This window comes from Podarcis melisellensis (genome assembly GCF_964234715.1).
Source record: "Podarcis melisellensis genome assembly, chromosome: 10".
NCBI lineage: Eukaryota > Metazoa > Chordata > Lepidosauria > Squamata > Lacertidae > Podarcis > Podarcis melisellensis.
The window spans coordinates 76,506,617-76,522,356 of record NC_138542.1 but is presented as its reverse complement, the minus strand read 5'-3'; the positions used below and the strand labels follow the sequence as shown (position 1 = coordinate 76,522,356).

Here is a 15,740-nt window from a genome sequence, read left to right as displayed (position 1 = left end):
TGGGTTTACACACCTTTCATGCAACATTTATTTCACATAGTCAGGTATACTTTAATACATTGGTACCAGGATTTTCAGACACCCACAGTTCATTCACCCATACTCACAAGGCCCTTCACGTGGGTTGATCATGCCTCACGCAAGAGCTGTGGGTGTCGAGCTGTGGCGCTAGTCCCGGCACACTGAGGGCATGCAGAGAGTCCTTTTTATAGCCTTCTTCCCCCATTGCCGTCTGTGGGCTGGCTTGGAGAAGGATTGAATCTCCCCGCTCTCTTCTGCTCTCCTCCTGGACCACCACCAAGTTGCCTCTGCAGCTGCACCTCAGAACATACAGTGTGTCCTAGGCCTTTATCTCATGTCCGTGGCCCATTGCCAGTTCCTCCCTGTTTTTGTCTGGGGCTTTTTGCTTTCAGTAAACAACACCACAGTCATACATTCCTCTTTGATCAAACTAATTTCTCACTTCACTTGCCAGCATATCATGCTTTGCGAATTCTCCATTTTCTTTTGGGCCTAACATTCATACTACATCTTCATGACAGCCCCGAGCAATATAAAGACATCTGCTGTCAAAACATGAAAATGTGGCAAACAAATATGTTCAAAATTTTGAAAGGCTTTTGGAAAAGCAGGAATACCAACAATCATATTTCAATAAACAAGTAAAAGTCTCAGATAAGATGCAGATTGTATCTTACAAAGTGACTGAACTCATTGCTTAACAGACAAGACCACATACAATAGGTGGGGGTGGATTATTAAGCCTGCCTGCGGTTTGTGAAAAAATTGTTGGGTAATGTGGAAATGCTTGTCTGATGACGCAATTCACAGAAGCTGATATGTCAACTAATCTTCAGGAAGCATCTTTCTGATAGTATGAAGAATTCTATATTTGCCTTTTAAGTTGATGAATCTATTGACCTTAGGTATTTTATATTTTCTGAATGTTCCATAATCACATTATGAAGTGGTTATGTTGGAAATGTAACGAAGCAGTAGGAGCAATGGATCATGTATGGTGATGTAAAAAAATAGGAGAATTCTGAGATACAATCTACAATGAGTTAAAAAAAGATGTTTAAATTATCATTTCCCAAAAAGCCAGAAGCTTTCCTTCTAGGAATCATTGGGGATGAGATCCCCAAAGAGCTGAAGAAGTTATTTATGTACACCATCACGGCAGCAAGAGTATTGACAGCACAAAACTGGAAAGAAGACCAAATAATAATAATAATAATAATAATAATAATAATAATAATAATACCAACAAAGAGGGACTAGCAAGCGAAACTGAAGGAATATGTGGAGATGGATAAGGTAACAGGGCAGTTAAGAGACCAAGAGTACCAAAAAGTTAACAGCAATTTTGAGTAATTTTTAAAAATATCTGAAAGATTACTGCGGCGATTTGAATTTTTTGACTGGGCTAGATTGACTCTTGTAAAGATAACCAGTAGAAACGGTAAATAGAAGATTAGATACAACTGGAAAGGCATACAACAAAGAATTCTATGGACCCTAGTAAGACGTGGAAGGACGTCCAATGCAAACAAAGTAACAACGTTCAGTAGATAAGTAACATATTTATTTTATTTTTTGTTTATGCATACATGTTCAATGGTGGAATGTTGAGAGATTTCAATTATTTACAGTGTATGTTGACGTGTATGAAAAGGGTGGTTGTAAATCAACAGAAAAACCAATAAAGATGTAAAACAACAACCCTTAACCTATAGTTTCCCCCCTTTATGAATTCTTTGATGGGTCAAGAGATTGCCCTTCTGACTGAAACTCTTTCCACATTCCAAACACTGAAATGGTTTCTCCCCTGTATGAATTCTTTGATGAGAAGTGAAATTCTGCTTCCACAGAAAGCTCTTTCCACACTCTTGGCACTGAAATGGTTTCTCCCCACGGTGAATACTTTGATGACTATGGAGGTTTGCGTTTGTCTTAAAGCTCTTTCCACATTCCAAACACTGAAATAGTCTCTCCCCTGTATGAATTGTTTGATGAGAAGTGAAACCGTGCTTCCGCAGAAAGCTCTTTCCACACTCTTGGCACTGAAATGGTTTCTCCCCACGGTGAATACTTTGATGACTATGGAGGTTTGTGCTTGTATTAAAGCTCTTTCCGCATTCAAAGCACTGATATGGTTTATCTCCAGTATGAATTCTTTGATGGGCTGAGAGATTGGCCTTCACACTGAAGCTCTTTCCACATTCCAAGCACTGATATGGTTTCTCCCCTGTATGAATTACTTGATGGGCCTTGAGAGTGGACCTCTCACAGAAGCCCTTCCCACATTCCAAGCACCGATGTGGTTTCTCCCCACGGTGAATTTTCTGATGCCGATATAAGTTTGCGCTATTGCTAAAGCTCTTCCCACATTCTGAGCACTGATATGGTTTCTCCCCTGTATGAATTACTTGATGTGCTGTGAGAGAGGACCTCACACGGAAGCCCTTCCCACATTCCAAGCAATGATATGGTTTCCCCCCTGTGTGAATTATCTGGTGGGCTGTAAGATTGGACCGCTGTCGGAAGCTCTTTCCACATTCTGAGCACTGATATGGTTTCTCCCCAGTATGAATTCTTAGGTGGGAAGTGAAGTAGCTGCTGTTACTGAAGCTCTTTCCACATTCCAAGCACTGATATGGTTTTTCCCCAGTGTGAACTTTCTGGTGTTCACGGAGGTTTCCGCTAATTTTAAAGCTCTTTCCACATTCCAAGCACTGGTATGGTTCCTCCCCTGTATGAATTCTTTGATGGGTCGTGAGATTGGTAATCTCACGAAAGCTCTTTCCACACTCCAAGCACTGATAGGGCTTCTCCCCTGTATGAATTCTTTGATGGGAAAAGAGCCTTTCTTTACTACTTAAGCTCTTTCCACATTCTAAGCACTGATAGGGCTTCTCCCCTGTATGAATTATCTGATGGGTTGTAAGATGGGCCCTCTCACGGAAGCTCTTTCCACATTCCAAGCACTGGTGAGGTTTTCCCCCAATGTGAACTTTCTGGTGTCGATGGAGATTTGCACTTGTTTTAAAGCTCTTTCCACATTCCAAGCACTGGTATGGTTCCTCCCCTGTATGAATTCTTTGATGGGTCATGAGATGGGTCCTCACACGAAAGCTCTTTCCACACTCCAAGCACTGATAGGGCTTCTCCCCTGTATGAATTCTTTGATGGGAAAAGAGCCTTGCTTTACTACTTAAGCTCTTTCCACATTCCAAGCACTGAAAGGGCTTCTCCCCAGTAGGATTTATTTGATGGGAAGTGATATGGGCGCTCTGGCGGAAGTTTGCTCCACACGGCCTCTCCACTGTGCAGATTTTGTGGTGGCCTCCCTTCTTTATTTCCAATTCATCACCTTCTGCAACGAGGAGAGAAACCGATTAGAGCCTCAGGAAGAAATGGAGCCCCAAATTATTGAGCAATGCTAATGAACACTTTTGATAGAGGAAGAACTGAGGGCATTAGTCGTGAGGTCTTACTACAGAGCTTTCCAAACTGTGTTTTGCGACACATTAGCGTGTCAACTACAGTATGTAGCTCTTTCACACAAACTCACCCCACGCTCCTTCTGGGGCTGGAAAGGGGTTAGTTGCTTGTAAAACTGAATTACTGTGTCGTGAAATGATGCAAAACTGAATTACAGTGGTACCTCAGGTTACATACGCTTCAGGTTACATACACTTCAGGTTACAGACTCTGCTAACGCAGAAATAATGCTTCAGGTAAGTACTTTGCTTCAGGATGAGAACAGAAATCGTGCTCTGGCGGCACGGCAGCAGCAGGAGGCCCCATTAGCTAAATTGGTGCTTCAGGTTAAGTACAGTTTCAGGTTAAGAACGGACCTCCAGGACGAATTAAGTACTTAACCTGATGTACCAATATACTGTGTTGCAAAATGATGCATGTCTAAAAAATGTGTCACCAACATGAAAAGTTTGGAAAGGCAGGGTTCACTGCCTTTTTTGACTGGCATTCACTGACCTATTTATAGGGACCTGAGATTTGAAAAGTCTGTCTCGTTCCTGGGATGGATTTTGTTTGGCTCATGAAACCCACTCCATCTCCAATGTCAATTGTCTCCTTGGTCAACCAAAAACTGATGGAAGCAAAAAGAAAAAACCTGACAAAAGCTACTTCCACTTCCCCATCAACTCTGCAGTCTATATTTTAAAAGGCCTAGGAAGTTCAGCCTGATCATGATTAAAAAGGCATAACCGGAGGAAGAATATTCACAGAAAAGCGGTAGGTAGCCTTCCATTCAAGCTAAGCTGGTGGGGTGTTAGAATCCCAGATTCTGTAGGTGGGAAGTTCATCACATAGATAAATGTCTTAAATTTAAAAACAGATATTATGATCCAACGGAGCCTTACCAAGAGAGTCGATGATCCCCTGATTCTCCTCCATGACTTCCTTAGGCAGAGCTCTCTGGTCAGGATCCAGCAACGCTCACTCCTCATCTGTGAAACAAGTAGCTACATCTTCAAAACACACTGCACCCTAAAAGAAAAAGGTCTTCGTCTTAGATAGCATAAAAATTATCTACTATACTTTGCTCTGCTGTCTTCTGCCTATTCTTTGCTGCGTTGTTTTAATGGGATTGTTTTGCTGCACATTTTAATTATTTAAAATGCTTATTTAACATTTTAATGGAATAATTTTATTGTGTATTTTAATGATGGAAATCTTTGTGTAACTGGCTAGAGCTCCATGTTGTGTTCTTTTCTCCCTGTGCGCTGTTTTAGGGGGGAACCCTCATTATGCAATTGATGGAGCTGATCAGGTGCGCCCTGACCAATGTTTACTTTTGTTTGTCAACTGCTTAGAAGCCAATTTAGCATTCAACAATCAATACTGAAATAAAACTACAACAACTGATAAATAATACTAGTGACATACAATCACAGACTTGGAAGAGACCCTGGGGATTATTGTCCAACCCTCTGCAATGCAGGAATCTCAATTAAAGCATCCATGGCACTCCAACCTCTGCTTCAAAGCTTCCCAGGAAGGGGCCCAGCACCTCTTGAGGGAATCCCTTCCACCATTACTCTTACTTAATCTAAGCACAACCACAAGGGCTCCAGACTAGGGCTGGGTGATATATCGGCACATCATCCAAAACCAGCCTGAAGTCCACATCATGGTAACAGTTTCATAGCATTCAACGTGGCAATATATGTAATGAGACTGAAGGTACATTCTTTCACCTTTGGTGGACATGCCCAAGGATTAAGGCTTTCTGGGAGATGATCTATAATGAAATGAAAAAGGTATTTAAATATACCTTCCTGAAGAAACCAGAGGCCTTTCTCCTGGGCATGGCCGGTCAATTGGTGCCAAAGAAGGATAGAACTTTCTTTATGTATGCTACAACAGCAGCAAGAATACTTATTGCAAAGCATTGGAAGACACAAGATTTACCCACCAGGGAAGAATGGCAGATGAAGTTGATGGACTACACGGAACTGGCGGAAATGACTGGCAGAATCCGAGACCAGGGAGAAGAGTCGGTGGAAGAAGATTGGAAAAAATTTAAAGACTATTTACAGAAACACTGTAAAATTAATGAATGTTAGAAGGATGCTGGAATGAAGTTATATGGCTTTAGCAGAAATGTTATAAAGAATTAAGTTAAAATAGATTGTTAATGGGCCAAAAGGGAAAAAATAAGGTTAGATTGTGTTAAGATAAATTATAGGACAAAAACTGAGAAAGATGGAAAGGATTTGCTGAAATAGCTAACTGAACTAGTATACAAAAAGGGAGGTGTGAGGAGGTCGTTGAAACAAGTAAATGAAAGATAAGATATGGAAATATTGGATGTGTTTTTAATTGTTTCTGTTTTTGTTTTTGTTTTGTTAAGATAAGTAGTGTTTTTTGTTTTTATGTATTGTATTATATTGTATTGTTGTCAGAGCCACCCGTTTGGTCCCAGCTCACAAGAGACCCAACTCCGATCCGGTTTATTTACAGAAAGTCTTTATTGAAGATCATGGTTGCATTTACATTCCATCTTTGTGACTCTACGTCTGTAACGTTAGACCGCTGAAGTCCCCTCTGAATCTGTCCCGCCGAGGCACCAATTTAAGAGGCCAGTCCTGGACCACCTCTTCCTCTCCTTCCTTTTCCGCAGGGTCTTTCTGCCCCCCTGGGTTCCCCCTCGCCGGGACTCGCCCGAGGCTGAACCCTCTGACGCCTCTGCCCCCCTCCTTCTCGCTTTGGGGCCGGGCTCCTCCCCAGGGCTCTCCTCACTTCCGCGCGCCTCTACATTTGAACTTGGCGCGCGTACGTTGCTTCTGACCTTTCTCTCGACCGCTACACTGCTCCCGGTGCTGCTCTCCACCCCTTCCGGCTGAGCGCCCTGCTCCGATCTCCTTCCCCTGTCTCTTTCTTGCTCTGCTCCCTCTGACACACTGGTAACTCCACCCCCTTCACTCCGTTCCGGCTGAGAAGCCGGCTCCTGTCTCCAACTCCCACTGGGGCTTCTCCCTTCGCTCCCCTGCTCCTCACTGCTTCCCCCTTGTCCCCCCTTTGGTCTGACCAGGGGGGCCCCCTTTTGGGAGTCCTCTGACTCACTGGTCAGACTCATGGACGACCTTTGGGCATCGTCATCCTCCTCCTCATCTCTCTGGGATTCTTCCCCCTCGCTCTCTGTCTCCTCCCCTATCTGCTCTTCTCTCCCTGAAACCCTGACATCCATCCCCCCCTCGAAGCCCCCCCTTCCCCCCTCCCGCTCGCCGGGGGCCGGTTGTGGAAACTGCGGCTCTTCGGGGGTAGGCTCAGGATACAGGTCGTCTACGTCAATGTTCTCTGCTGGCAGTTCTGTGTATGTGTGTTCGAACTCGGGTTCTTCACCCAAAGGCTTCTCAGTCTCTTCTTCCATTGCTACTTCCTCTGGTGCTGCCCGCCAAGGACCCATCATCCACCTCTTACGCCATTCCTCCTCTGGTTGCTCCTCCCACCAATAAGGGGTTTCCGTGTCCACCCCCGAGCACGATCCCCTGGGCGGGCTTGATTCTGGTGTTCTTTCCTCGGGGGAAGAGAAACCCCTGAACGTGCTATCTGACAATGTGGGTGTGAAAAGCCAGTCATCAAAGTACTCAGCTGGCATGGGTCTATGTGGGAAAAGTGCATGGAACTCTTCTTTCAAAAGGGGTTCGTCTAACGCGTAGCCCGGCACCCAACTATTGGCAGTGGCTGGGGTGCCCTCCCTGGCGAGAAAGTATTCAACCCCCTCCTCCCCCCATCTCGAGTCCAGTATCTCTGTGACCTCGTTGAGAGGTTCGGCCCTAGGCGACCCCCCCCTCTTGGGTGCCCCTTTGCGTGGGTCTGGTACTGTTTCTGACTCTTGAAACCTGTGCGGGGCCTTGTAGGGAGTGAGCACCGACCTATGAAAGACCGGGTGCACTCTGGAGCCTTCTGGAAGGGCCAGGCGAAATGCTACCGGATTGATCCTAGCCTCAACTTGGTATGGTCCTAGCTGCCTGTGTCCTAGCTTCTTCTTGGCTAACGATCTGGCTGGCATCGCTGGGGCCGCTAACCATACCCAGTCCCCCACCTGGATGTCCTCTCCCGCCCTTCTGTGCTTGTCCGCCTGCACCTTATAGGCCTGCTTGGCCAGCTCCAAATGTCTCCGCAGCTCCTCGTGCACCTCTTGCAACTCTGCTGCGAACTGGTCGGCCTCTTGAGGCACCCCCTCTCCTGGCGCTATAAGTCTCGGAAAGGTTCTGGGATGACGGCCATTGTTCGCGAAGAAAGGCGTCACCCCGGTCGATGCGTGCTTCGTGTTGTTGTAGGCAAACTCAGCCATCGGCAGGTAGTCCACCCACGCTGCTGGTCGCTGATTGGCGTAACACCTCAGGTACTGCTGCATGATCGCGTTGACCCTCTCTGCTTGGCCGTTGGTCTGTGGATGTCTCGCCGACGCTAGGTCGATCTTGACGTGCAGGATACCCAGAAGCTTCTGCCAGAAGTTGGAAACAAATTGGCGCCCCCTGTCGGACAGGACGGACTGCGGTAGTCCATGCACTCTGAACACGTGGTCGATGAAGAGTTTGGCGGTCTGTTCTGCCGTCGCCACCTTGGCACAAGGAATGAAGTGCGCCATCTTGGTGAACAAGTCCACAACCACCAGCACCGCCGTCTTGCCCCTGGAGCTGGGCAGGTCAGTAACAAAGTCCAGTGCTACCCTCTCCCACGGTTGCTGCGGCGTTTCCAGCGGTTCCATCAATCCCGCCGGCTTCTGGTGTACTGGTTTGGACCTCTGACAGGTGTCACACCTGGCGACGTAATCCGCCACCTCTCCCCGCATCTGGGGCCACCAAAAGTCCCTGGCCACTAATTCTATTGTCTTCTCCTTGCCGAAGTGGCCCGCACTGGGGGCGTCGTGCAATTGCTGCAGAACCTTTGCGCGAAGTTCGTCGTTAGGCACGTAGAGGGCACCCTTGCGAGTTAAGAGTCCGTCCCGCAACTGGAACTCATCGTCTCTTTGCGACCCGCTGCGGAGCTCCTCCATCTTGGACTGTGCAAATTGATCCGCTTGCAACGCGCGTCGCACCGCGTCCAGGTCGACTGCGATGGCAGCGCACGCCCACGCCTGTGGTGCGAAAATGTGCTTCGCTGCAATTGGTGTCGTCTCCTCCAGGTATTGCGGTTTCCTGGAGAGCGCGTCTGCTATAACATTGGAGTCTCCCGGGATGTATTCTATTTTGAAGTCGAAATCCGCAAAGAATTCTGCCCAGCGCATGTGTCTTTGGGTCTGCAGCCTTGCCGTTCGCCAATACTCTAAGTTCTTGTGATCCGTGCGGACCTGCACTGTGTGCTTGGCTCCTATGAGGAAGTGTCGCCACGCTTTGAAAGCTGCATGAATGGCCAACAGCTCCCTGTCCCATATGGTGTAGTTCCGCTCCGTCTTGCTGAGCTTTCGGGAGTAGAAGGCGCCCGGCCTCCAATTGCCTTGCGGATCCTCCTGCAGAAGGACGGCTCCAACCGCTCTGTCTGACGCGTCGGTTTCCACCCGCATGGGCCTGCCGGGATTCACGTGCAGCAGCTGCTCCTCGGAGGCGAAGAGGCTTTTAAGCTTCCGAAAAGAGCGCTCTGCCTGTTCCGTCCAAACGAACTTCTTCTTCTTGGAACTGAGGGTGTCCGTGATTGCTGCCGTCTCATTTGCAAAACCTTTGATGAATTTGCGATAAAAATTGGCAAATCCGATGAATCTCTGGACCTCCTTCCGATTGCGAGGGCTCTTCCAGTCCAACACCGCTTGAACCTTGACCCTGTCCATGGCCAGCCCCTCGTCGGACAGCTTGTAGCCAAGGAAATCCACCTCCGTCACATCAAACTGGCACTTCTCCAACTTGGCGTACAGCCTGTGCTCCTGCAACCTCTGTAGGACCTCCTTTACATCCTTCTTGTGAGCTTCCGGCGATTCCGAGAAAATCAGGATGTCGTCGAGAAAACATACACACTTCTTGTAGAGGAGTCCCGCCAGCACGTGATGCATAAATGCTTGGAAAACGTGGCTGCCATTTTGGAGACCAAACGGCATAACTCTGTATTCATACGTGCCTAGAGGCGTGAACATGGCAGTCTTCCACTCATCGCCCTTCCGGATGCGGATGAGGTTGTACGCTCCACGCAAATCCAACTTGGTGAAGATCTTCCCCTTCCTAACGGTCGCTAGGAGGTCGTCAATCTTGGGCATGGGAAAGGCCTTGGGCTTAGTCAGTCTGTTTATGAATCTATAGTCCACAATGAGTCTTTTTTGGGGCGTGTCCTTCTTCTTCACAAAGAAAACAGGACTCCCTCCCACTGCTTTGGATTCCTGGATGAACCCGCGCTTCAGATTATGCTCTATGAACTCTCTGAGCTCTTGCATCTCGTCCTCAGACATGGAATACAGCTTTGCAGTTGGCAGCTGCGCCCCTGGCACCAGGTCGATCGCACAGTCGTAAGGCCTGTGAGGCGGCAACTTGTCAGCTTCTTTCTCGCAGAAAACCTCCAAGAATCCCTCGTACTTGTGAGGCACTGCCTGCACCATGCCCAGGTGCAGTTGCTGCTCAGCTCCTTCCTCCTGATCGGTTTGGATGCAATGCTGAGCACAATACGATGAGCAGAAGGTAATCTGCCGCTGGTACCACGCTACAGCGGGACTATGCCTCTCCAGCCAACTCATGCCTAACACAATGGGCGTGTCTGACAGGTGGGTGACATTGAAGCTAATGAGTTCTCGATGATTTCCAATCTGCATCACCATGGGAGGCGTCTGCTGCACAACTTGCCCTCCCAGCAATTTCCTGCCGTCCACTGTGACCACGTTCAGAGGCGTCGTTGCAGGCAGGAGCGCTATGCTATGCTGCTTGACAAATTGTATTCCCACAAAATCCGCATTGCTTCCTGAATCAATCGTGATGGGAACTTCCAGGGATTGTCCATTTGGCAGCTGAAGGGTCGCAGTGAGTTGCACTGCTGGTTTGGGTGGTAAAGGGTCTGTGCGTTGTAAGAGTGTTGGGGACTGTTCTACAGATCCGCCTGGCTGAGCCCCAGTAGCTCCGCTTCCAGCCAGGCACTGTCGTTTCCCTGAGGCTGCTCTCTTTGCACCACTTCCGCTGCCACTGTTGCTAGAGCTGCAGTGTGTTTTTGGAGCCTCTGGGGGCACTCTTTCGCCATATGGTGTGCACTGTCACAGATGTAACATTTCCTGGTCCCTCTAGGAGGCTTCGCCTTCACTGCACCGGAAACAGGGGCTCTGGATGGTGTCTGAGCCCTAGCACCACCGATTTCCATCGGCTCTTCTCCTTGCCTCCCCAAGGGCGAGGGGTGCGTCTGGCTGAAGTCCCTGGGGACAAAAGGGGGGGTTCTCGCTGGTGCACGCGCCTGGGGTCCCTCCCCCTCGTGCCACGGGCGTCCCTCATGTCGGATTCCTATAGCCAAAGCCCGTTGCACTACGTCTTCTAGGGTCTGGGGTCTATCCCCCCTGGCGATCTCATCCTTGACGGGGGGGCTAAGACCTTCCCAGAAAAGATCTCTGACTGGTTTACTATCCTTCTCCCAGCCCAACGCAGTTAGTAATGCAAAGAACTTGGAATGATATTGACGTACAGTGGCTTTGCCTTGCCGCAGTCCGTGCATCTGTCTACGCGCAATATCCACATCCACAGAGGACTGGAAACAAGCATCCATCGCTTTAATAAATTCATCAGAATTGCGGCGGGCAGGGCCATCTTCGCGCCACAAATTGCGCAGCCAAGCTCTGGCCTCCCCATGCAGATGCGAAATTATGAACCCCACTCTCTCCTCATCTTTAAAATCATGACGGAGTAAATGCAGTGCATACACGACGTCTGCCCTGAAGTTAGGGTAGTCTTGCAGGTTGCCATTAAAGTGCGTAACTAGGGCGCCCCCCCCGCCGTCCAAGTGCAACGCCCTCCGATCTGGAACCCGGGACCCCTGCCCTGCCCGCCTGCTCCCACCTTGTTCGCAGGTCCTGGCAAGCCTTGTCCAGTTCGTCATTCTTCTTCTGCGATGCAATGACTGCAGCTGTGAGTTCGGTAACTTGATTCCTCAGCGTAAGCAGCTGTTCCTCCGCGCTCATGGCTGCTCCCGTTGGTGAGCTTTGCAAAAAAAAATTTTTGCGTTCAGGAGAGGGGACTTACTGTCAGAGCCACCCGTTTGGTCCCAGCTCACAAGAGACCCAACTCCGATCCGGTTTATTTACAGAAAGTCTTTATTGAAGATCATGGTTGCATTTACATTCCATCTTTGTGACTCTACGTCTGTAACGTTAGACCGCTGAAGTCCCCTCTGAATCTGTCCCGCCGAGGCACCAATTTAAGAGGCCAGTCCTGGACCACCTCTTCCTCTCCTTCCTTTTCCGCAGGGTCTTTCTGCCCCCCTGGGTTCCCCCTCGCCGGGACTCGCCCGAGGCTGAACCCTCTGACGCCTCTGCCCCCCTCCTTCTCGCTTTGGGGCCGGGCTCCTCCCCAGGGCTCTCCTCACTTCCGCGCGCCTCTACATTTGAACTTGGCGCGCGTACGTTGCTTCTGACCTTTCTCTCGACCGCTACACTGCTCCCGGTGCTGCTCTCCACCCCTTCCGGCTGAGCGCCCTGCTCCGATCTCCTTCCCCTGTCTCTTTCTTGCTCTGCTCCCTCTGACACACTGGTAACTCCACCCCCTTCACTCCGTTCCGGCTGAGAAGCCGGCTCCTGTCTCCAACTCCCACTGGGGCTTCTCCCTTCGCTCCCCTGCTCCTCACTGCTTCCCCCTTGTCCCCCCTTTGGTCTGACCGGGGGGCCCCCTTTTGGGAGTCCTCTGACTCACTGGTCAGACTCATGGACGACCTTTGGGCATCGTCATCCTCCTCCTCATCTCTCTGGGATTCTTCCCCCTCGCTCTCTGTCTCCTCCCCCATCTGCTCTTCTCTCCCTGAAACCCTGACAATTGTATTGTTTTGCTTTGTTTAACTCTTTTTCTTCTTTTTGTAATCTTTAAACTCTTAATAAATATTACTTTAAAAAACAACAACAATGTGGCAATATATCATAAATCACAATGCGAGCTGGCCCTATGTAAAAAGTAACCCTGTGGGGAAAACTGTGAAGCTGGTCATTGCTTTTCGTGATTCCTGCCGCCCCTGTTGCTCTGCCACCTCAGCGCTTCCCTGCCTCCTGCAAGGGGAAGCAAACCAGAAGAGCAGGTGCTGAAGAAAGCAGCCATCCAGGAACTTTCCTCAGGAACAGAGACACCATGAGCTTCTTGTTTTCAATGCCAGAGGCCTCGCCAGAGCAAGAAGCCCTTTCCTCCTTGCCTCCCCCAAAGCCCTTTCCTGGTTGCTGCCCAGCCCTGTCCTTTGAAGGGCTGCTGCCCTCAGTCGGAGCTCTCTTGGAAGCAGCAACTAGTCCAATGGAAAAAGAAACTGGGGTTATTACTTCTCAGGCTATTAAAGGTAAAGGGACCCCTCACCATTAGGTCCAGTTGTGACTGACTCTGGGGTTGCGGCGCTCATCTCGCTTTATTGGCCGAGGGAGCAGGCGTACAGCTTCCGGGTCATGTGACCAGCATGACTAAGCCGCTTCTGGTGAACCAGAGCAGTGCATGGAAATGCTGTTTACCTTCCCGCTGGAGCAGTACCTATTTATCTACTTGTACTTTGACGTGCTTTTGAACTGCTAGGTTGGCAGGAGCAGGGACCGAGCAACGGGAGCTCACTCCATCACAGGGATTCGAACCGCCAACCTTCTGATAGGCAACTCCTAGGCTCTGTGGTTTAACCCACAGCACCACCCACATCCCTCCTCTCAGGCTATTACTTGCGTTAATAAAATAAAATAAACTTTGTCCTGTTGTTCAAGCCTCTTTCCTCCCCTCTCCCCTTCTGTGTGTCCCTCAGTTGCCAGAGAACACCAAAATGCAAATTTTCCTGGCCTGGCAAAATATATGCATTTTATTTAATACATTTTTGTTTGGTGAAATTTTGTCCATTCTTTCTAGTTTGAACTGGTTTATAAAGGAAAATTAGCAAACAATCAAATAACTGGTGTTGTGGAATGTATATACAAATTCAATTAAGACTCAATAGTGAATAATATTTTAACATCTAAAGTGCAACAGAGAATTTGTTTTTTTTCTTGTTTAGTAATGTAATTAATTTTGGCGGGAACATTCTCTTACCTTACCTTTGATATCTATGCTGCTTATTACTTCTACAGCTTTAGAGAAAATGTGCTAATTTTAAAATTATATGTCCTATTAAATAACTGCTGCAACAATATGCTAAAGGTAATTAAAAATGTATCCATTTTAGACCCCTAAGTAGTAGCAGTTGCTAGTTTTAATTTGCTTCTCCACAGTTCCAGGCTTATTTCAGACACTGTGATATATCGGTATGATATATTACAATGTTGAAATCTAGACATCACCCAGCCCTAGAACATTATCTGTTAACTCTGTTCTATCCTATCTCCCATTTGCTAGAATCAGAGCTGCAAGGGACCCTGATGGTCATTTAGTCCAACCCCGTGCAATGAAGGAATCTCACCTAAAGCCTCCACAACATGTCGTTTTGTTTCTGTTTAAACCAATTCACGAACCAAGAACTCATATATTGACCACTAGTAATAAACCACATGCTGAAGATATTCTTGCACATTTATTGTGCTATTTTTGTTATATACAAATAACATGAGGACTCAGAAGAATCAAAGACTTATTTGTATCCTTGGTTATTCCTATGATCCTTGTTCTAGGATGTATGGGGTATTAGGGGAGGGGCAGGGGAGGGGCAGGACCTCTGGCAGGGGACCCGTCATGCTCCTTCTGGGGTACCTGGTCCACCTTTGGTCCCTACCCTGCAACCAACTCTCGCCCATGCCTTCTAGCAGCTGCCAGCATGCGACAGCGGCCACAATCCTGGGAATGGCTTCACCTGGCCAGCTAAGGCAGGTGAGGGAAACCAGTGGGTCTTGAACCCTCCGTGAATTTGGGACTTCCCGAGTGGACGAAGAGAGGCTCCAGCAGATTCAGCAGACAAGACCAACAGCGGGTCCGACAGCCCAGAAGGTGGTTTCTGCAAGTGCTGTGGAGGAAAGGGGGAGAACTCTCCTTCTACACCGCCACTGCCTTGCAGGACCTTGTCAGAAGAAAAGGCTCCGGAGGAAACAGGGCTGCTAAGGCAGTGGCTGGACTTCTCGGCGGTGGCGCCCGCCCTATGGAACACCTGTGATAGGAATTTTGAGGTCTTAGATATATGGTAATGTTCATAAGTGTACCAACCAAGCACCTACATAGATCAGCGCAGGAAGACCAACCTGGAACCATTTTGATCCCCAAACTGACCCAATGTTTTCCCTGCAAGGAGGGCGGGGGGGGGTCAGGGCGCCTTCCCATTGTGTCAGGAATTGAGTAATCAGCATTTTAATGGGTGGCAGACTATCAGGAAAGGCAATCAGATAACCTGGCAAACAGGAAAAACAACATTCAAATTTCTGTTTTAGAGCGCAGGTGATGTTTCTGGGGGTGGTCTTGATCCACAGGGTGGCTTGCGCGCCATTGTTCTGGGGTCCTTCTCCTTTCCTGGCAGCGAGGACCCAGTTGCAGCAGATCAATCAAGATCCGGCTTCCTAGCCGCTTTGCGCCTCCATAGTCTCTGCTTGGCCTGTTCTTCTCTCCTACCCGCAGGGAACCCTCCTAAGGACTCTATATGGGCTCCTGGGTCCCCCAAAAGGGAAGAAGGGCGATTTTTGTGGACCCCCCGCCTCCCGCCAGAGGCCAAGGAAAGAAAGAACTCTCTGACTTTCAGGAGACACCTGAGGGCAGCCCTGCGGGGGGAAGTCCTCCTAGTCCGGCTCCGTCTTTCCTGGGCAGGCGCCTCCCCGCCGCCAGGCTCCCCCCGCCCCCCTCGCCCCCTTCCCGGGAGCAGAGAGAGAGACTCACCGGAGGGTCGCCGGCCAGGCCGGAAGAGACGCGGAGGGCGGGGCTTCCGGCTCCGCCTGCCTTTCCCGTCCTCTCTAGGAATCCCGCCCCGTTCACTGTAACCCTTGCCAAGCCGGGCGCGCCGAGCTCCGCCCCGGAAAGTCCGACGAGGAGGGAAGTCGAAGGTGAACGAGGCGAAGGATCCTTTCTTATGATCTAGAAACAGAGGCACGGCAACAAGAAACGGAAACTTTGATTTTATGTTAAGAAAGTGATTTCTATTTTTAAAAACCAATAAAGGTGAATTGAAAA

At 48.9% G+C, this 15,740-nt stretch overlaps 1 protein-coding gene across 3 annotated transcripts; it reads right to left on the bottom strand.

Moving 5' to 3' along the window:
• Positions 1-15,540, bottom strand: LOC309379415 (uncharacterized protein). Of its 3 annotated transcripts, none has more exons than XM_081928523.1 (3): positions 15,450-15,540; positions 4,389-4,515; positions 1-3,376 (listed from the first exon to the last, which is right to left on the bottom strand). In XM_081928523.1, exons 2-3 carry the CDS (start codon positions 4,420-4,422, stop codon positions 1,731-1,733), a joined length of 1,680 nt encoding a protein of 559 aa, XP_081784649.1. In that variant the 5' UTR covers positions 4,423-4,515; positions 15,450-15,540; the 3' UTR covers positions 1-1,730. The 3 variants fall into 3 exon arrangements, with proteins under 3 accessions (XP_081784649.1, XP_081784651.1, XP_081784650.1); XM_081928525.1 differs by having other exon boundaries at positions 1-3,373; XM_081928524.1 differs by lacking the exon at positions 15,450-15,540 and adding an exon at positions 14,443-14,725.
• Between the last annotated feature and the right edge of the window lie 200 nt (positions 15,541-15,740).